The following is a 21602-nucleotide window of genomic DNA, read 5'->3' on the forward strand; positions in this document are numbered from 1 at the left end:
CACAGGTATGAATTTTAGTTGCAAGACCAGACAGTGTTACTCGTGAGAGTGCATTGAGACCAAAGAGAAAAGGAATTAGGATAGAACTCGAAGGGAGTTACAAGCTTTGTGACTTGCATGTTTTCTGTAATTATTATTTGTCTTAACTGGTATGAAGGATGCCAACAGTCTAATTAAACTATCAAAAACTATGCTGAACATACAGTGGGCACACAGAAAATATTCTGATGTGGCTTATCAGAGGAGAAAGATAAAATTAAACGCATACGTTCATCAATTTACTCTGCCAGAGAACAGTGAGTGGACGTACTCTAGAATAACTCTTCTCAGTAGCTGCAGATATGAAGTCTGGTTTAAAAAGGGTTAGGAAGTAAAATATGTGCCCTGAATTGAAAGAAAAGAAATTTTTCTTAGCCCATAGTCAACAGAGACTTGTTAGAGTTTTTTGCTGTAACACTGTTATCTTGGGGAAAGATTAATACTTTGAGGTCCAGACATGTCTTTAAAAATACAAATAAGAAAAAAATGTAAAAATACAAGTAGACATTAACATAACTGTTAACTAGTATTATTTGTAAAGTTGAAAAAGATGATTATAAATTAGCACATTATTTAAGATGATTACATGCAGCTTAGTTTTTCCAGTGGGGCCTGTTATTAAGTACTACTTGGTTTTAGTACTACCTTCTTGTTTGTTTGAAGTTCTCCATGTCTGATGCCAAATCTGGCTGAAGAGTAACAGCTGGTTTCTGTGGCTGTTGAATTTTATAGTCATGATTTCTGCTCAGTCTTGATCAACTATACCTCATTCAGACATTTTCTTTTCTGTGTTACACTATTGGAAAAGAATAAGAGAGAGAGGGTTACCTAGAGAAGAAAACCCTCTGTCTTAGCCTCCTGAATAACTGAAGATTTTTGTTGTTGTTCATGTCTTTAACCAATGTCAAGGAAACACAGGGTTTTGATAGTAGTATGCCCTTAGGTTTTCCAAAAATGTACCTAAAAGAAATGTTGACTTAGTACAAGAATGTTGTTTTTCCAATGATACTCAAAGATTTATGTAATTTGCCCGAGTAAAGTATCTGTTTTTGCTGTGGGATTCTGGACTTTTCACCTACCATAAGATGTAAATTTGATCTCAGTTTGACCTACCTCCTAATTTTGGAACTCAACCTCAGTTTCAAAGATTCTAGTCTCCATGAAAGAAGTTAGTTAATTTTCCACCAGTATTGACATCATGCTGACGGCCTTCAGCTGGTTCACACTGATGCTGCGTGGATGTAAATATACACACCCTCATCTTGACGTGGGCCTGACTTCCTTAGAGTTAAGGCTCTCAGATCTTCAGAGAAGAAAGTCTGGATTGGTACAACAGTACATGAAAAAGCATGATTTCATCCTTTCTTTACCTAAGGCTTATGAAAGTGCAAATGAAATAGCAGTGAAAGGGAAGAGTTATTACTCATTGCTTTATAAAAGAGCCCAACTGTGGAACCCAGTGATGACAGAGGCATACAAGAAAGAACAAAACCCAAATGCTGTGTGCCTTTCTTGTTATTGTTACGCATCCTCTTTTTCTCTTTCTCCTCCATCTCCTCTTCCTAAAACTGCTTTTTTTCTCCTTCTCCTATTCTTGCTCTTCCTCCTCCTCATCTAGTATTTTGGGAACATTTTTTGTATGTTAGTCACCGTCTAAAGAATTGACTTGGGGATGGCTAAATATAAGACAAAGAGCTCATCTCGATCTCTGTATTGTCATCCCCCAGAAAGGTTAAGAAGTCCAGGGATGTCAGAGAACTCACATAGGACAAGTTTAGTCATTCTCTGGGGTGGGGTCTAGGTGGATTTATACTGTAATTTAAAAACCTCTCCAGATGATTCTAATTTGTGGCCAGATTTAAGACACGCTCAACTTGGGAGTGAGAGGAGAGATCTTACATTTTTCCAGGGTACTGGGCAGGGCCAGCTTATTCATTAATGAGGCAAGCACTGTGTTGAGGGCCTACAACACTTAAAGGGGCACTCAAAATGTTTCAATTTCTATTAACTGCAAAAGAAAAAAACAACTTTTAGGTAGAAATATATAATATTAATATATTTGCCTTTGTACCAATGTAGTTATAAAATATAACTTTCTATATTCTTAGTAGGAGGATGGAGTCCTGTGGATCATGTTGGTGGTAATGCCCCTCACCCCTTGTCCTTATTTTCCAAGTTTGATTCCTTTGTGCTTAAACTTGTGTGTGCAGTGGTAAAATAGTGGTAAAATTGTAACACTGAGTAGGAAGGAAATATTCGTAGTTCCCACAGTCAGATTGGTACTAATAGAGCAATGGTTGAAAGGTAAAAGAGAAGCCAGGCTTATGTACAATTATTTATATATGAAACCCCATCGCAACATGAAGCTCATAGTCCTGGTAGAATAATTTGGTGCTAAGTAATTTAAAAACTATGGGGGGCCGAGGATACAGCTCAGTGGCACAGCACCTGCCCAGCAAGCACAGGTCCTGAGTTGGATTTCTGGAAAAAAACCCCCAAAAAACAACAAAAAACTTAAGGGAAAAATATGTATGGGGATCTAGGAATACAGGCAAATACATAAAAGATCCTCAGAATATTTCTTATAACCCTCCTACTAAAAATAATAATTACAATATACAACTAAAGAAACTAATAGAGATGTTTTTCATATTGAAAATAGTAAGAATAGATGTTATATAATTAGTGTTCAATTATGTAACTTCAACTTGAGAGAAATTTTAGGATACTCTCCCAAGTTTCAAAAGATGCTGGTGTATTTGTTTTGCTTTGTGCTGTGTAACTGACAGAGTTACATGCTAATGAGTATTTTTGTTTATATCTGCTTCTACGTTCAAATGTTTAATGCATTTATGATTTAGATTTTTGTCTCCTATTTCCTGTGTTCTATTAGTTCTACAGACACTGAATAATTACTTACATAAAGTAGGGAAAGTCTGTGGGAAATGTTTAAAAAACAAAACATAAAACTTTAGAAGCCAAAGAATAAATGAATAAAAATTGAAAAGTAAAATATGCCCACTTGCATGCAAACCTTCCAAGACCACTGAAACAACAGCAAAATAAAACCCAAAACAACAAATAGCCACTTATGAAAATTCTTCAATACATACATTATCTTCAACTTCATTGATGGCCTGAAGCAAAGATTTTTGATCTGTTTCTTCAATTCTTTTTACAATTTTCAGGTTTCAGTGTCAGAAAGCAATGCTATGTCCTGTGTTTGTCATATTCAGCCGGGGGTGCCCAAACCTCTCCTCTTGCTTTGACATCTACTTTTTCTTGGTTTCTTACTTTAATTAGACAGGCTACACAGAGTAAGTCAAGGTTCATGTAACCTTGGACTGAAATGTTTTCATTTATTAAAGAGGTATGGAGACATAAACTTGAGGAGATAGCATTTTTTTTTTCGTCTAGGGAATTTACATCTGGTAGGAAACTCCTTATGTCTTGGTTTAAGGGCAAAAAGGAACAAAGTAGGCTATCACATAACCCAATTCCATGCATTACTGTGCTAGTAACGAGGGTGCTTGCTGACTTTCCCAGCAGCAAGGTCACCAACTGTGGTTCCCTGGGGTTTAGCAAAGCCACCAGAATCAAGATTTTCTTCAAGGTGTTAAATATGTGTGAAAAATGGGTAAGGTGAATCACCCGTACTGTGAAAAGCATGTGGTTCTAGGCAGGCCTGTAAAGTGGGTGTGCACAAGGCCCTCCCTGTGGTGTTGCTGGCTGGTCTTGGCCACTGGAGAGAAAGGCAAGTGGAGAAGTAAACAGACCAACTTGTGTAGAGCAGTTGGTCTTGGAGTGACTTCCTTTGAACAAATTACAATTTAGTGCAATTTGCAAGATGGAGACAAAGCTATACAACATGTCTGGCCTTGAAGCCAAGAGTTAGGACAAATGAGCTGTGGTGTGACAGTAAGTTTAAATTCATTGCCAGATGCACAGAGATGGGCAAGTTGTTTATGCATACATTTTCTCTCTTCCAGGTTCTTCAGCTGGGATCGGATATCCTTCCTCAGTATAAACAAGAAGCGCCAAAGACGCCGCCACACATTATTTTACACTACTGTGCTTTTAAAACTACGTGGGATTGGGTGATTTTAATTCTTACCTTCTACACCGCCATTATGGTTCCTTACAACGTTTCTTTCAAAACAAAGCAGAATAATATAGCCTGGTTGGTGCTGGACAGTGTGGTGGATGTTATATTTCTGGTTGATATCGTTTTAAATTTCCACACAACTTTTGTGGGGCCCGGTGGAGAGGTCATTTCTGATCCTAAACTCATAAGGATGAACTATCTGAAAACTTGGTTTGTGATCGATCTGCTGTCTTGTTTACCTTATGACATCATCAATGCCTTTGAAAATGTGGATGAGGTAAGTTGTTTTGGTTTTGTGTACTTGAGTACTGTGGGCCATATGTTCTGAAAACACCAGGATGAAAAGATTGCATAGATGATACAAATATCTTGTCAGCGACTGCTTTCAAACTTCATTCTATTAAACACTTGCTGCAAGTTATATTTGATTGCATCAAATTGCGTTTCATCAACTCCCCCCCCTGCCATTTCTGGTGCACATGCTGGTTACTAGGAAAATGGCTGTGGTTAAAAGTTGTGATTGGAATAGGTAGAGGAGAAGCAAAATAGCTGCATTTGGCATCAATAGATGCTGAAGTAGATGTATTGTAAAGCTGTGCATCCATGGATCTTCTGACTTCTTTCCTCCTGAGGCATATGGGAGCAGTGCTAGAGTTAAGAAAGGTGGTGAAGCCCCATGGAGGAATGGTTCTTGACTTTTTGCCATTGTGGTTTCTACTTTTCCTTCAAAGTTCATCTCAATACATTGAATGACTTCTTACATGTGTGGTTTAGTGGAAAGTTCTGCTCCTTCAGTGTTATCTGTGAACCTGGAAATACTTGAAGTGTGTAATATCTTAAAAGATTACTATGTTTGTAGCTTCTTAGTGTCTAACTTCAAAGTGGATTATTTACAAGTTGTTATACCAAGGTAAGAGGATCCAACCAGTAATCTCAGTTAATAATATATAAAAGTCAATACAGAATATCTCTATTATTAAACATGTTTTCATAATGATGTTATTAGATTAATTTTCCTAAAGATTCTGCTGTGTTTCTTTTGTTGTTGTTGTTGTTTGTTTTGTTTTTCTTCCGGTACCAGGAATTGAACTCACGACCTTGTGCTTGCCAGGCAGGCGCTTTGCCACTGAGCTAAATCCCCAGCCCCTGTGCTGTGTTTCTATTAAACTATTCAGATGAAAAATCCTTTGCTACATTATTGTTCATGCTCTTATTACTATCTGAAGAGAAACCACAATGTTCATGATCTTATTACTCTATGTGTTTTGGGAGTTAGATCAAAACTTTTCTTTGATGAATTTTTATAAAATTTCTACATTTAGTCAACTGTAATGATATTGAAATTTATTTCTGCAAAAGTCAAGTGTAGGCATTGTATTTTGATACTGTTAACATATTTGTTACCTTAAAAATTATGGAAAAGAGGAATCATAGTAACTCACTTTCAGTTTTAGACCCCACTTACATGTAGCTTTTAAAAGTATATTTATTTCTTTCAAAACCTCTAGAGATGATTAAAAGGAATTAAGTTTGAAACTGCTAATCATATGATAAAGGGACAATAAACAGTATTTCACTTACTATGTCAGTATATTATGACTATAGTTATTTAGAGCACCAGTTCCCAAGTTCCTGGTTCCAGGGATGAGTTTTTTGGAAGACAGTTTTTCCATGAGGAGGGGCAAGGGAGGGATGGGTTTGGGATGATTCAAAGATGCCCTCAGCCTAGAGCCTTCTCATGTATGTACAGTTCACAGGAGGGTTTATGTTCCCAGAGAATCTAATGCTACCGTCGATCTGATGGCAAGCAGCTAGAAATACAGATAAAGCTTTGCATGCTGCCCCACCACTCACCTCTTCTGCGACCTGATTCCTAACAGGCCACAGACCAATACTCATCTGTAGTTCAGGGACTGAGGACTGCTGATTTAGAAGATAGACATAAAGACCTTAATAAATAAAATAACCACTCATGTGGATTCTAAACAAATTAATCTCATAGAATAGAGAGTAGAATGGTAGTTACCAGGAACTAGGGCAGTCAAAGAATAGTTGGGAGATGTTGGTTAAAAGACATAAAATTTCAGTTAGGTGAGACTAGTCCAGGGTGTCTATTTTACAACATGATATTTAAGAATATCATATTGAAAAATGCTGAAAGCATGGATGGATGGAAGAGAGTGGGGATGTGCTTGTCAGTTGTGTGTTGCTGTAATGAAATCCCTGAGACAGGTTACTTAGGAAGTGAACAGATGTTTCTTTTCCTCATCGTTTTGGAGGTTCAGCTGAAAGATGGGGCGGCCCCATTTCTTTGGGCCTGTGGTGAGGCTGGCAGATGGCCGTGGTAGGAGCATGTGGTGGAGTCATCACATTTGGAGCCAGGAAGTGGGGAGGGAGAGAGAGAGACAGAAAGAGAGTGACAGAGAGAGGGAGGGGAGAGGAAAGAGAGAGGGGAGAGAGAAAGAGAGAGAGAGAGACAGAGAGAGAGAGAGGAGAGAGAGACTTCCACAGTCCCTTTTGAGGGCACATTCCTATGGCTCAAGCAGCTCTGCTCCAGCCCTACCTCTTGAAGGTCCATAGGAACTTCCATTAGTCCATTAGTGCCATCCTGGGGATAAGCCTGTAGCTGTGGACCTCCGGGGCCATTCAACATCCAGATCATATCAAGACATATGTGTTTTCACCCCTAAAATGCTAACTGTTTGAGATAATGCTTATATTAAATAGCTAAATTTAGTCATTCCATATGTAAAAACCATATGTACACTGTGAGTACATAGAATCTGATTAGTCTATGAAAAATAAATCAGAAGATTGACTCAATTCATAGAAAAGAGCATTCATTTTCTATTACATAAGAAAATGTATTTATAAGTATAAATAGAATACTGTGTCAGTATATGTTATATATACTGACTTACATATGTATTAGAAGATCTCAGCTTTTCATTTGAAAGAAAATGCAAAGTAACTTTACCTTATAAAACTGTTTTTAGTTATCACACTGCAAAGATCAACACTAGGTTGATGTGCTAGGCTAGTGAATGTGGTGGCTAAGATAGTTCATTGTTGAAATCTCTCTTCTTGAAAGTTGTACTGAGTTCTACTAAGCAGTCAGTGATATCCTGGATCAGACTCGGCTTGGGAAAGCCAGCTATTAGCACCTCTTTCAAACTTAGGATTCAATTATGTCACCTTGCTACTCTAAAACTGCCCACAGTGGAAATATTAACACTGTAGAAAGTGGCAAATGCTCCACCCTCCCCTAATTCCTTTTAACTTTCAGTAGTAGAGCAGTCCACCACTAAACTTGGGTGATTAAGCATGCCATGATTTCAGATTTGCTGCAGTGCACATGTTGCACAATTTTTTTTTTGGTCTGGATTTCCCATTTATTATTTTTGCATTGTGGCTGACTGGGTAACTAAAACCACAGAAACCAAAACCACAGATAAGGAGGGACTGCTATAAAGCAGTTAAATAAAGAGTAAACCCCAGACCCCTCACAATCTCTGCAGAATGTTTTCATGACTAGATACTAGAGATATCTTTCATGGACCTAGAGTAAAGTGTCACCTAAGTCCTGGGTTCCAACTCATGCACTGAGGACAGTCGCAGAAAATAAGGAATGGGGAGAGAGAAAGAAAATTGTAGTAGTAGGGTAAGGAAAAAGACTGTAGGTGAAATGCACAATTCTACCCAAAGACTCACACATTTTATTCTTATTAGCAAAAGGGAGCAAAGGAGAAAGGGAAAGTTACTCTAGATGTTTTTATTTTGATTTAACACTGAACAATGGACTAGAAAACAGGAGAGCAAGATTTTGCCCTTTATCAGGTCCTGCTCAGAGGGAAACACAACAAATGCAGGCAATGTGCTCAGCCACTGAGCTCATTTAAGAACTTGTCAGAAATGATTACACAACCGTGTGAATATGCTTAATGCCAGTGAACTGTACACCCAAATATGGTCTAAGTGGTACTACATTTTAAAAGGATAACAGCCAGGTATGGTGCACACACTTTTCTAAAGCTCCTTCCAGCCCACAGCTGATATGGTAGGAAGACTTTAATTAGCATACTCGTGCTACTTTTTTGCATTGTGGCTGACTGGGTAACTAAAACCACAGAAACTCGTGTCTCGTGTTTAGATGTCCTCCCAAAGCCTCATTAGGTTGTAAGTGGGGGTTTTTCACAAGTGGCTGGATCTAGAGTATGTGACACTGGGATTGATTCATGGTACAATGTTAGGATCAAGGCGCTAAGATTAAGGGCATGAGTTCTACCTACCCTAAGTAGCCTGGACAAGATATAAGGGGTAGAAAGAGCTGTGTTTGTCCCTTGTTGCTTTACTACTTTCTGCTTGCTGTGAACTGTTTCTCCTCTATGATGTCACCCTGCTTTGGAGCCAGCAGATTATAGATTGAGGCCTCTACAAACTGAGAGCTAAATAAACCTCCCCTCTTTAACTTTGGGTGTTGGATATTTTGTTTCAGCAATGAGAGAAAAGTAACTAAGACAGAATTTGTACCAGAGAAGTGGGATCATTGCTGTGACATCGCCTGGCCATGTAGCTCAAGACTTTTTGGAAATGGCTTGTAGGAAGAGGAAGAGTTAGGGAAGGTTCAGAGATGCTGGCTGAAAAAGTAGAACTGGAACACCTTAGGCTGTACTTGATCAGAAATTCTGGTCAGAGCTCAGAAGACCAGAAGGCTGATAGAAATCCTGCTGTTAAAGATCAGGCTCAGGAGATTTCTTCCGGGAAGAAGGGCTGCATTGGCTGTTAGACTCCAGACAATGTGTGTTATGCCTTGGAAGAAAATTTGTCTGCATTTTTCTCATGTCCAGACACTTTGTCTGAGACTGAGGTTAAGGGTGCTGGACTAATTAATCTTGAAGAAGAAATTTTAAGGTTGTCTAATGTTGAGGAAGGGGCATGGTTACTGTTGGGAGCTTTTAGCCAGATTTATGTTGAGAATCTAGAGCCCAAAGCCCAGAAGAATGTTTTAAAACATTTAAAATTTGGCCAGAAATAAAGCTCCAGTAAAGCTGTGGACTGCAAAGATAAAGCAGAGGAAAACTTGGTTGTGGAGAAGGAACAAGAGAAGAAAAAAGGTGACCTGAGGATAGCACAAGAACCATCAGGGCTCCACCTTTTGTAGCTTGAAAATTGCAAAAGTGAAAGACATTGCTTTAAGAAGACAATCCCAGAGCACCATGTTCCAGAATGGCAAAGGCCTAGGGAAACGGTTCCTTAGGATTTAGTTTATAGGCCCTTGACCTCCACAGCTAAGAGACAAAAAAGCCTGGTTCCAGCTAGGCAGACCCTGGCATCATCCATGTGGTGCTGTTTTAGGTTCATACAGAATTCCAGAGTTATGGGGTCAGGAAGGTTTCCACCCAGATTTCAGGAGAAGGTCTGGGAGGCCAGGCAGTGTACTCCTGAGAGAGTGATGTATAAATCTGTGAGTGTGAAGCCAAAGGTGCAGTGAAGAACCCAGAGATTGGAAAAGACAGGAATGTTAACTATCTGAGGAAAACTGCAAGGAGAGAGTAGAACTGGCATAAGAGAGAAGCTGTAGGAGCTAAACTATGGAAGGTACAACCATTTGCAGTGCTGTAGGGAAGGAATCACCCAAGACCTTTGGAATTCACATCTTGTCACAGATTGCCTTGGATGATGACATTAAGCAGTGAGTTGTTAGCAAAGTTTTAGTAAACTGTACATTGACGTAAAAATAAAATGAAATTTAAACACTACTTGGGAATAAGAGAGTATATGCTTCTGAAAATCATAATTCAATCCTCTAATGTGGTGTGCGTGAAGAATAACCTAAGGACTTAAAACTTCATTTCAACATTGTTGATATATTGTTATTTGAAGGTAATTTGATTTACTAGGGATTCATGAACTAGATATATGTTTTTTAAAAGAAAGCCATGAGGCAGGAAGGACAAGAGTCCATTATGGAAAGCATTTGGTCTGAAAAGAAGGAATATAAGTTTCCCAGACCATAAACAGAGGGAAAAAGTTGATCTCACTCTGAATCCAAGTAATAGAATTGTACTGTTTTGTGGTGTGCATTTTAATGAGCTGTGGGAGGTCCAGAGAGCTTGATATTTTGGGAGGTTGGGGGAACTGAATGATAGAACTTCAGAGAAAGATGGAGCTGCTGCAAATAATGCACAGTACAGTGAGAAAGCAAGATATAGGAAGCAGTATACAAAGGAATTAAGATGATGATAATATTTTTATGTACTAAACATGTTAAACAAGGTCAGAGCAAAATCAGTCTGGGAAATAAATCACTTGTACATTGATTCAGCAGGAAAAATGAATGTGCCAGTGATTGATGAGTTTTAGAAGCATATAAATATTTTTAATTTTTATAAACATTTGTAGAAAACAATATCTATATTATTAGTATTTGTGGATTATGCTTATTAAAATGCCTCATGTATTTCACTTTATATTTTATATACATTAATTTTTAAGTTTCTAGTCATCAAAACAAGAATTGGAAGTCAGGCTAATTATGCTTGTAGATTTTAGTGACTTTTGTAAACCTGGATCTCTCTTTGTGCCTTTTGCTGTCTTAGACCTTCCATCAGTAATAGTATGTTAGAATCATTACTTAATACAATTGGGTTGCTAGTACCTTTTAAATAAAATACTGTATGAATGGTATAGGTGGAGAGTACGTAACTTTTCCATTTTGGTTTTCCTGACTTTAAACTTAATAAATCAGTGGAGATATTGCCTTAGTCCAATTTGTACTGCTGTAATAAAATACTACAGACTGTGTAATGTACAATGAACAGATATTCATTTCTCACAGTTCTGTAGTTTGGGAAGTACAAAGTCATAAATGTGGAGCCCGCATGACCTGCCCTTAGATCTCAATTTCCAATTCCCAATTAAGTTTCAACAAGAATTTTAGAGAGGATAAAAACATTCAAACCATAGCACTGTCCAGTCCTCCTCAGAATTGTTTGTTTTCATTCTTTGTTTCCTAGATGACTGTGACATGTCAACATTCAGTCCTAAGCAATCTTCTTTTAATTCTAACTTTACGAAAAGCAAAATAGACTTTTTTGTCTGGAGCAGTTTTAGGCTTATGGTGATATTAAGGGGAAGGGACAGAGATTTTTTTTCAAATACTCCATTGTGCCATACATTCTCAGACTCTCCTGTTACTGTAATAAAATTCCACATCAGAGTAGTGCATTGCTTACAACTGATGAACGTACATGAATATATCATTGTTTACTTGAGAGTTTTGAACGTACTATGAGTTTTCACCATATGTGAGGGCAGGTGCTTACTATTGTAGTATGAAACAGATTTGTTTCATTGGCCTAAAATCATCCGTTCTCTGTTTACTCATCCATCTCTCCTCACCAAACCCAGGCGACCATTGATTCTATGTTTCTCCATTGTCTTGCCTTTTCCAGGTGTCATATAGTTGAAACCAAGTAGTTTGTAGCATTTTCATATTGGTATTTTTCACTTTGTATTATGCACTTACGTTTCTTCCATGTCTTTTCAAATCCAGGTAGCTCATTCCTTTTTAGGGCTCAATAGTGCATCATTGGATGTACCACAGTTTATTTTTTCATCCATCTATTGAAAGACAGCTTGCCTGCTTCCAAGTGTTGTCAATTATGAATGAAGCTGCTGTAAACATTTACGTGAAGATTTATATGTGGATAATAGTTTTCCATTCATTTGAGTTGATACCAAGGCATGATTGCTGATCATATAATAAGAATGTGCTTAGTTTTGTGGAAAACTGCCAAACTGTCTTACAAAATGGCTTTGCCATGTGTATTCCCATTAGCAATATGTAAAGGTTTCTATTTTTCTCCATCCTGGCTAACAGTTGGTAGTGTTGGTGTTTTGGATATTGGCCATTCCACTAGATCTGTTGTGATATGTCATCTTAATTTGTAATTCTACAATGATTTTGAACATCTTTTCATCTGCTTACTTGTCACTGAAATATCTTTTTTTGATGAGGCATCTTTTGTGATCTTTTGTCCCTTTATGACGTGAACTTCCAGAGTTCTTTGTGTATTTTGGATAACAGTTCACATATGTCTTTTGCAAATATTTCTGTGACATTTCTTCTCATGCTGTTAATATCTTTCACAAGTTAGAGTCTTCAATTTTAATGAATTCCAGCTTATCAATTATTTCTTTCATGGATTGTGCCGTTGGTATTGTATCTAAAAAGTTATCATAGGAAAAGTAACTTAGATTTTCTTTTCTTGCTATGGTTTGAATATAGTTTGTTTCTCTTGAAAACTCACGTTGAAACTGAATCTTCCTGATGAGATACTAAGGTGTGGGACCAGGTGGGACATCTTAGAGGTGCTTTGTGCTCTATCCCCATGGATGGATCAATCCATTTATATAGTGAATGGACTAATGGAATAGTGAATTATCTCAGGAGTAGGTATATCATACTAGCCAGTTTTTCCAGGTCTCTCATGTGTTCTCAAGCTTGCTCTTGTCATGTGATATCCTGAGCTGCCTCAGGACTATGACAGTAAGAAGGCCACCATCAGATGTGACCCCTTAACCTTGAACAAGAACCACAAACCAAAATAAATTTCTTTATAAGTTACTCAGTCTATAGTATTGTGTTAGCAACAGAAAATGGACAGACATATTATCTTGAAGAATTTTTATATTTTTGGGTTTTCAATATATAGTCTTTTTAAAAAAACATTTTATTAGTCCATGTTTGCAGTATATAATATTTACATTCCTTGTTTGGAGGAATGTAAACATAACACCCCTTAATTCCTTTTTTCATACTTTCCTTTTCCTCTTTCAAGCCTCCCTCCATTTCTTGTTCCTCTTCCCCTTTGAGAAAAATCTGTCTTCCTATTTCCTATTATGTATCTTATTTGGCTCTTTATACAGATGAATGAAGAAATGTGGTATTTACTCACAATGGAGTACTACTCTGCCATAAAGATAGATTAACTTGTCATTTGTAGGAAAATGGATGCAACTTGAAACCCTGATGTTAAGTGAAATAAATCAGACTCACAGGTTCAAGTACATGATCTATTTTGAGTTAATTTTTGAAGGGTGCAGGGTCTGTGTCTAGATTGTGTTTGCATGTGGATGTCCAGTTTGTTGTTGCCATGGCCAAAGACAATGTTTCTTCTATTGTATAACTTCACTCCTTTGTTAAACATCAGGTGGCTGTACTTATGTGGGTCTCTTTCTGAGTCCTGTTTCTCTTGTTGTAATCCATTTGTTTATTCTTTCACCAGTGTCATACCCTTCTGATTGCTATAACTTTCAGGTAAGACTCGAAGCCAGATGGCATCTGTCAGTCCTCTGTCTTTGTTGTTCTTCTTCAGTACTGTGTTAGCTGTTCTGACATTTTGGCCTCTGTATATGGTTTTTAGAATCACGTTGTTGATATGCGCTAAATAATGCAATAGGATTTTGATGCAGATTTTATTGTATTTATCCTTCAAATTCAGAAGAACTGTCATGATGCTGAGAACTTTAACGACGCTGAGTTTTACTATCAACAAACATCTCTCATATAGTTTGCTCTTGGATATCTTTCATTAGAATTTCCTTATCTAAGTCTTATACACATTTTGTTCTACTTAAATATTTCATTTTTGGGAGTGCTAACATAAATGGCATTTTTAAAATTTCACATTCTTCTTGCACAATACTGGTATATAGGAAGGCAATTGTCTTTTTAATATTAATCTTATGTCCTGTAACCTTGTTCTATTCATGTAAAAGTTTCAGGATTTCTTTTTGTTAACCCATTCAAATTTTCTACCTAAAGAATTATGTCATTTATAAACAGACAGTTTTATTTCTTACTTTCCAAATAACATATCTTTTATTTCCTTTTTCAATTTATTGAACTAGCTAGTGTTTCCAGTATGATATTGGAAAAAAGTGGGAGTGGGACATCCATGCCTGCTTCCTGATCTTAGTGCAGAAGCTTCTAGTGTCTCACTATTGTTATATACTTTGTAGATACTCTTTATCAAGCTGGAGAAGTTTCTCTGTTCCTTGTTTGATATTTTTTTTCATTGTAAATCCTGAATAGGAATTAAATTTTGTCTAATGCTCTTTCTATTGAAATGAACATGCAGTTTTCCCTCTTTAGTCTGTTGATGTGATAGATTACATTGGTTTATTTTCATGGATTGGTCCATTCTTGCATTACTGGACTATTTCTACTTGGTCATATGTAATTTTTTATACATTGATGGATTCAGTTTGCTAATATATTGTTGAGGATTTTTGCATCTGTATTCACAAACGATATTAATCTAGAGCTTTCTTGTAATATCTTTAGTATTAGTGTAATGCTGATTTCATAAATGATTTAGGGAGTATTCTCTGCTGCTACTTTCTGCAAATGTTTGGGTATTTTTCCAGATATCATTGTGTTACTAATTTCTAGTTTGATTCCACTGTGGTTTGGAGGCAGACATTGTATTATTTCTTTTTTATTTTAGAGAGAAAAAATAAACATAACAATGAAAACAAGTTTCAAAACAGGTTATTAGGACAGTTACAATAGTTGATACATTGCATGTTGTTGTCTTCCTAGTAGTTAATTCAGAGTAGAAGATATAGGCATGATATCTTGTCTATACAATATTAGCACAAAACTCTTTTTAATGAACTAAGAGAAACTAGCTGTATAATGATTTTAAATATCTTGTATATACATATATTTTTTCCATTTTTTTTCTTCCTTTCCCTTTTCCCCCATCACAGTTTGTCCTTTCTTTAAAACAGTTTCTTCCCAATTCACAATATGTGTTGTACATTTCAGATCTCATTTACTTGTTCTTTTTCTCACATTAGTGAGACAGTACAATGTTTACACATATGGGACTGATATATTTCACTTATGGATATGGTCTCCAGTTCCATCCATTTACTTATAAAAGACTCCATTTTGTCCTTCTTTATGGCTGAGTAGTACTCCATTATATAGAAAAACCACATCTTTCTTGTCCATTCTTTGGTAGGTGGGCATCTGGGTTGTTTCCAAAATTTAGCTCTTACCGATTGTGCTTCTATAAACACAGGTGCACAAATATTGCTGTGGTATGATGATTTTAATTCTTCTGGGAAGATATGCAGAAAGGGAGTAGCTGGTTCGAATGGGACCTCCAATCCTAGTTTTTAAAGGAATCTCCACACTGATTTCCACAGTGGTTGTACCAGTCTGCACTCCTACCAACAGTGGAGGCGGGATCCTTTTTCTCCACAGCCTGTCCAGCATTTGCTATTGATTGATTTTTTTGCTGATAGCCATTCTTTCTGTGGTGAGATGGAATCTCAGTGTTTTAATTGCATCTCTCAATTGACCAATGATCTTGAACATTTTTTCACTTATGTATTTGCCATTTGTATTTCTTCATCAGAGAAGTGCCTATTCATCTCCGATGCTCACTTTTGGACTGGGGTTTTGAATTTGGAGGTTATGATTTTTTTCAATTCTGTATAAGTGAAAGAGCTTATATCAATATAAATCCTTTGTGGGCTAACTGGCTATAATTTTTTCCCACTCTTCAGTTTATCTTTTTCCTTTGTTGGTGATTTCTTTTGTTGTGCAAATCTTTTTAGTAGGGTAATATCCCATTTGTTGATGCTTTGTACTATTTCGCTTGCAGTCTGGGTTTTGTTCAAGTCTCTCAAAGAGACTTTTGCCTATTTTCTCTTCCAGTAAATTTAGTGTTTCTGTATTAATATTTATATCCCTGATCGATTTTTTTTTTTTTTTTGTCTTTTTGAGACAGGGTCTTGCTATGCAGTTCAGGCTGGCCGTGAGCTCACTTTGTAGCCCAGGCTGGTCTCGAACTTGCAATGATCCTCCTGCCTCAGCCTCCCAAGTGCTGAAATTACAGCCGTGTGCCACCATGCCTGTCTTCCCTGATCCATTTTGACTTTAGTTTAGTGCATAGTGATAAACATGGGTCTAGTTTTATTCTTTGGCATGTGGAAAGCCTGTTTTTCTAGCACCATTTATTAAAGAGACTATCTTTTTTCCAGTGAACATGTTTGGGTCCTTTGTCAAAGATAAAGTGGCTGAGTGTGTTTGGGGATGTCTCTGTGTCTTCTATTCTGTTCCACTGATCCTCAGGCCTATTTTTTTTTTTCCAATACCATACTGATTTTATCATAGTAGCTTTGCAGTGCAATTTCCGGTCTGGGATTATAATGCCCCCTGATTTGCCTTTGTTGCCTAGAATTGCTTTTGCTATTTTAGGAAAGTCTTGTTAAATGAATTTCAGGAATGTTTTCTCTAGGTCTGAAAAGTATGTTAATGATATTTTCATTGGGATTGCATTAAATCTATATAGTAGTTTTGGGCGTATGGCCATTTTCACTATGTTGATTCTTCCTATCCAAGAGCAAAGGATATTTTTCTGTTTTCTGATAGCCTCTTCACTCTTCTTTTTTAGGTTAATGTGATTTTCACTTTACGGATCTTTTACACCCTTTGTTACATTGATTCCTAAATATTTCATTTTTGGGGATCCTATTGTGAAGGGTGTGCTTTTCCTAATTTCTCTGTTAGTGAGTTTATTGCCTGTGTACAGGAATGCTATTGATTTTTGAGTGTTAACTTTGTATTCTGCTACACTCCTGAATTTGGATATTAAGTGTAGAAGTCTTTTGCTGGAGCTTTTGGAGTCTTTTCTGTAGAGTATTATGTCATCTGCAAATAATGATAACTTCTTCCTTTCCTTTCCTGTCCTTATTCCTTTTATTTCTTGTTCTTGTCTAATTCTTCTGGCTAATGTTTCTAGAACTATGTTGAGAAAGAGGGGTGATAATGGACATCCTTATCTTTTTCCTGATTTTAGAGTGAAAGCTTTCAGTTTTGACCATTTAATATGATATTAGCTGTTGGTGTGTCATAGGGGGCTTTTATAAGATTGAGGTAAAGACCTTCTATTCCAATTTTCTGTAAGGTTTTTATCATGAATGGGTATTGGACTTTGTCATATGCTTTTTCTGCATCTTTTCAGATGATCATGTGGTTTTTGTCTTCGGTTCTGTTAATATGGTGTATTGCATTTATTGATTTGCGCGTGTTGAACCATTCCTGCATCTCTGGGCTGAATCCTACTTGGTCATGGTGTATAATCTTGATGATTTGCTGCATTCTGTTTGCCAGTATCTTATTAAGGATTTTTGCACCTATATTTATTAGGGAGATTGGCCCATATTTTTCTTTCTATGTTGGGTTTTTTCTGGTTTTGGAATCACTTGCTTCTAAGAATGACTTTGGAAGTACTGCTTCCCTTTCAATTTCCTTAAAGAATTTCAGCATTCATGGCATTAATCCTTGTCTAAATTTCTTGTAGAATTCAACAGTGAATCTGTCAGATTTTCTTTATTTGTAAATTTTTAATTACATTTTTGAATCCATTGGCTGTTATCAGGTTATTTAGAGTTTTCATATCTTCTTGAATTAGTTTTGGTGATTCAATTGTGTCTAGCAATCTTTCCATTTTGACATTGTGCAATTTCTATTGTTCTCAAGAACTGTAGTAATTCTAATAATAATCAAAAATAGTTTACATTTTATTTAGTACTGGGTCAATGTTTTACCTATACCTATTTCAACTTCTAATTGTAATAAAGAATTTAAATACAACAAAGATCTTTAGACACTAAAAGGTTAGGCACTATGCTGGGTTCTAGAGGAATCAAAGGTACATCTTATACTTCCTTAAGGCAGATATTCTACTCTTCTTTGATCTGAGTAGCTACTATGATGCCTAGTACATAACTGCAATACTGTCTTTGATGATACAGTCTCTGAATGGAAACCTACCTACCTTCTAGTTTCAGAGAAAAACTTACAAACTATGAATGGTATTAATAAGAAAGGGGTCAGGGTGAAGGTGGAAATGGGGAAGAAGACTGTAGAATGAGTGAAACTCAGCCTCAGGATCTAAAGTGGAATGTGATAGCCATGGTCTGAGCCTTAACATTTTATTCCTGGTGGGGATTTATAATAGAGAATATTATCAAGGTTGGACAATACACATATTTAATGATATTCTTATATTTGAAAAATATAGTGATGTTATAGGAACACATTTTTTGTATGAATTTTCCTTTAAGACAAAAAGTCTGCCTAACTGAGGGAATTAGCTCTGAGAGACTAGGAAATAAAAACCCATGAGAATAGCACTGAATCTCCTTGATTTGATTTTGTTGTTTATGTAGCAAGAAACTTTTGTCTGTGTGTATCTTCATGCTTGCTGAGTGCCTCTTATTGTTAAACATTAGGGAATATGCTAATATAAAGGCAAAGAAGTTGGAAATATAACTATATGTATGCTTTAACCATTTAAAATTTAACCTTAGCTGTGGATGCTAGCATGACGTTCTTTGTCTTTTTGTACAGTAATTATTCCTGTTCTTAAGAAGTCAACAGTTTTGTCCCCACTTTCTGGAAAAGCTTTTCATAGAACTACTCCCATTTGTCCTTTTTACTATTTAATTTTATTCTGTGTTGTTACTTCTTTCACACAAGTGTCAACCTATAGGAATGTCCTTATCCTCATATTGGATTTCTTCATTTTAACAAAATATTGTTTATTAGACATGTTGATAAGTGTTTAATAGGCCATTTCCACTGTGCATGAGAATTTGATCTTTGGAAATTTGTCATTTATGTTTCTAGGTTTATATTAGAGGACCTTTTATCAGTAAATCATATGTGGGCTTCAAGGAATTTTTAAGGTACCGGGAATCGAACTCACAACCTCACACTTGCCAGGCAGGTGCTGTGCCTGCTGAACTGTATCCCTGAAGGAATTTTTAATGGACTATAAACAACCTGATGAGGATAACAAAACTTAAGGGTTCCTTGAATTATGCAACTTTGACGGTCCTGTGTGGGACTCCGAAATGCTTGTGCTGTTGTTATTAAAGGCGTTGGGTCAAGTGGGCTCTTTTCATGTGAGGCTGCGGTAAAAACTGCGTCCCCAAATGTAATCAGTACAGTCTGTTAATAAGATAAAGCTGAACTGAAAGAATTGCTTACCAAAGTAAGGGAAACATCGCCTTCTAAAGCTTGGCACTGTTTCCAAGGGAAAGCACAAGGACAGAGTTTGTTTAGGAATTTCAAATTTGATGCAAAGTGGGTCTTTAAATGCAGGGAGAGGTTTGGGGAGTGGTCTTTATGAGTGGTCTTTATCAGTGGTCTTTATAATCGGGGTAGGATTCAAGGATATGATATAATAATCCAGTGTTGGTAGACACAGAAAGATGAAGATTTGCTTATTTGATTATTTATTTTTGTTTCTGGGAGTTACATGGAGGCCCTCATGTATGCTAAGTACACCTACGTTTAAGGTGAGAAGTTGGAAGCAAAGAGTTAAAAAGTCTTAGAGCATAAGCTGTCAGCTGATGTTTTCCACTAAAGAGTTAATGAATCTTTGGACGTTTTGGTAATGAAAAATTGCACAATTTGTCTGAACAAGAAAGACCTAGAAAAATAAATGTATTGTAAGAGAGGTAGAAGAGTAGCATAAAGTCATGTTAATGTAGACAACAAAATATAGCTTAGGTTTCAGTGTTCTCTCTGCACGGGGATAGGAGGGGATTAGATAATTTTAATTCTCAAGGTTTTCAATTCACCTTCCAACTGAGTATTTCTCTAAGATTGGATTTGTATCCTGGGGGGAGATGGGCACAAGAAGCATAGCTCTGTGGATTGCTATGTAGAGTTGTATGAGGTCAGTTCCCACAGAAGAGGGTCCCTAATGGTGCCTGCTCCACTGAGAAGCAGTGATTCCTTCCCTCTATGCTTCTGAGTCTACTAATCACAAACATGGTCCATGGCAGTCCACTGTGAATTAGAAAATTTCATTAATAGTCAGCAGATTCAGACATAGACTTTACAATACAGTTTCTGGATGCATTGTTCTGGAAGGGGCTAATTCACTGTACTTGTTTGTGTTTAGGCTAATGAGTGAATAAAAGTCAGCTGTCTTCAGTTACTTTTACACTTGTACAGGGAATTGTACTAGGATTGTACAAATGGCATTACCTAGGAACTTCTGCTTGAGATTTTGCAGATATTGCAATTGTCTTAGCCACAGATTTTTCTTTTATTTTTACTTTATAGAGGCAAAAAAGAGAAATAAAACCAATAAAAATAATACAGAATTTCAAAACAAGATGATAGGAAATTAATAATGGTTATTATGCTGCATATTGCTATCTTCAAAGTAGTTGCTCAGATTACCAGGTGCGGGCATGCAAAATTGATCAAATGATATAAGCACTAACTGTTCCTTTCAATGAACTAATAGAAATTAGTAGTACAATTATCTTAGCTATTTTGTGTGTGTATATATATATATCTTTTCCCCCTTTCCTTATTTTCTCTTTTTCCCCATCCCAGTTGTTCTTTCCTTTTGAGCAGTTTCTTTCCCTTTCAGTATATCTATTGTACCTTTTGGATCTTATTTACTCTTTCAGTTTCTTACACTAGGGAGACAATATGATGTTTACACATGTGGATCTGATTTATTTCACTTATGAGTATAGTCTCTAGTTGCATCCATTTACCTATAAAAGCCTTGACTTTATCTTTCTTTATAGCTGCATAGTACTCCATTGTATAAAAATACCACATCATTTTTATCCATTCCTCGGTTGATGGACATCAGGCTTAGCCACTGCTGATGAAGAGGTCTAGATCATAGGATCCTGGGCAACAATTACTTTACCATAATTACAATTTTTAGACAGGTTGAATCTTATACTTAACATGGTCCTGCTAGAAGTTTGATAATAGGTTGCATCTTCAATGAAAATGTTGCATATATTAGTAAAGAAAGTGACTTTTTAAAGGAAATATACAGTTCCTATGTATAGAAGTCTATCAGCATGTATGATAAATTTATTTAATAAGTACTGACCATTAGCTTAATTGTTGTATTTCTGCTCTATGATGTAATTAATGATCACTCCAATTGACTTCTAAGGTATGATAATATATTGGGAAACATATATATACTGTTCAAGAATAATTTGTGTTTCTCTCAAAGTTGTCATTAAATGCAAAAAAAATGCCTTGCTTGATTTCACTTTATAGTTTTCTCCTAAAATATATATTGAGCTATTTCTCTCTTCTAAGTAACGGGGATCCAGCAGTGGACATATACACAAATTCTCCCCTATTTTCATGGAAGGGCAATTGCATCAGACACAGTTAAGAACAGCAAGGAAGGGGCTGGGGATTTAGCTCAGCGGCAAAAGCGCCTGCCTGGCAAGCGCAAGGTTGTGAGTTCGGTTCCCGGTACCGGAGAAAAACCAAAAAAAGAAAGTGCCTGACCCCTCAACTGTGTGAACTTAGCCACTACACAATACATGGCATGGCAGAAGCACGCATCACCCACCAAAGAGAGGAGGA

At 36.6% G+C, this 21602-nt stretch overlaps 1 protein-coding gene across 1 annotated transcript in view; it reads left to right on the forward strand.

Moving 5' to 3' along the window:
* Kcnh5 (potassium channel, voltage gated eag related subfamily H, member 5) overlaps positions 1-21602 on the forward strand; it is a 338297-nt gene that overhangs the window by 75242 nt on the left and 241453 nt on the right. The window contains exon 6 of the mRNA XM_005399159.2: positions 4029-4421. Coding sequence (XP_005399216.1) covers positions 4029-4421 — 393 coding nt within the window. The remainder of the gene's footprint in view (positions 1-4028; positions 4422-21602) is intronic.

This window comes from Chinchilla lanigera, unplaced genomic scaffold (genome assembly GCF_000276665.1).
Source record: "Chinchilla lanigera isolate Chin_1 unplaced genomic scaffold, ChiLan1.0 scaffold00065, whole genome shotgun sequence".
NCBI classification, from domain to species: Eukaryota; Metazoa; Chordata; class Mammalia; order Rodentia; family Chinchillidae; genus Chinchilla; species Chinchilla lanigera.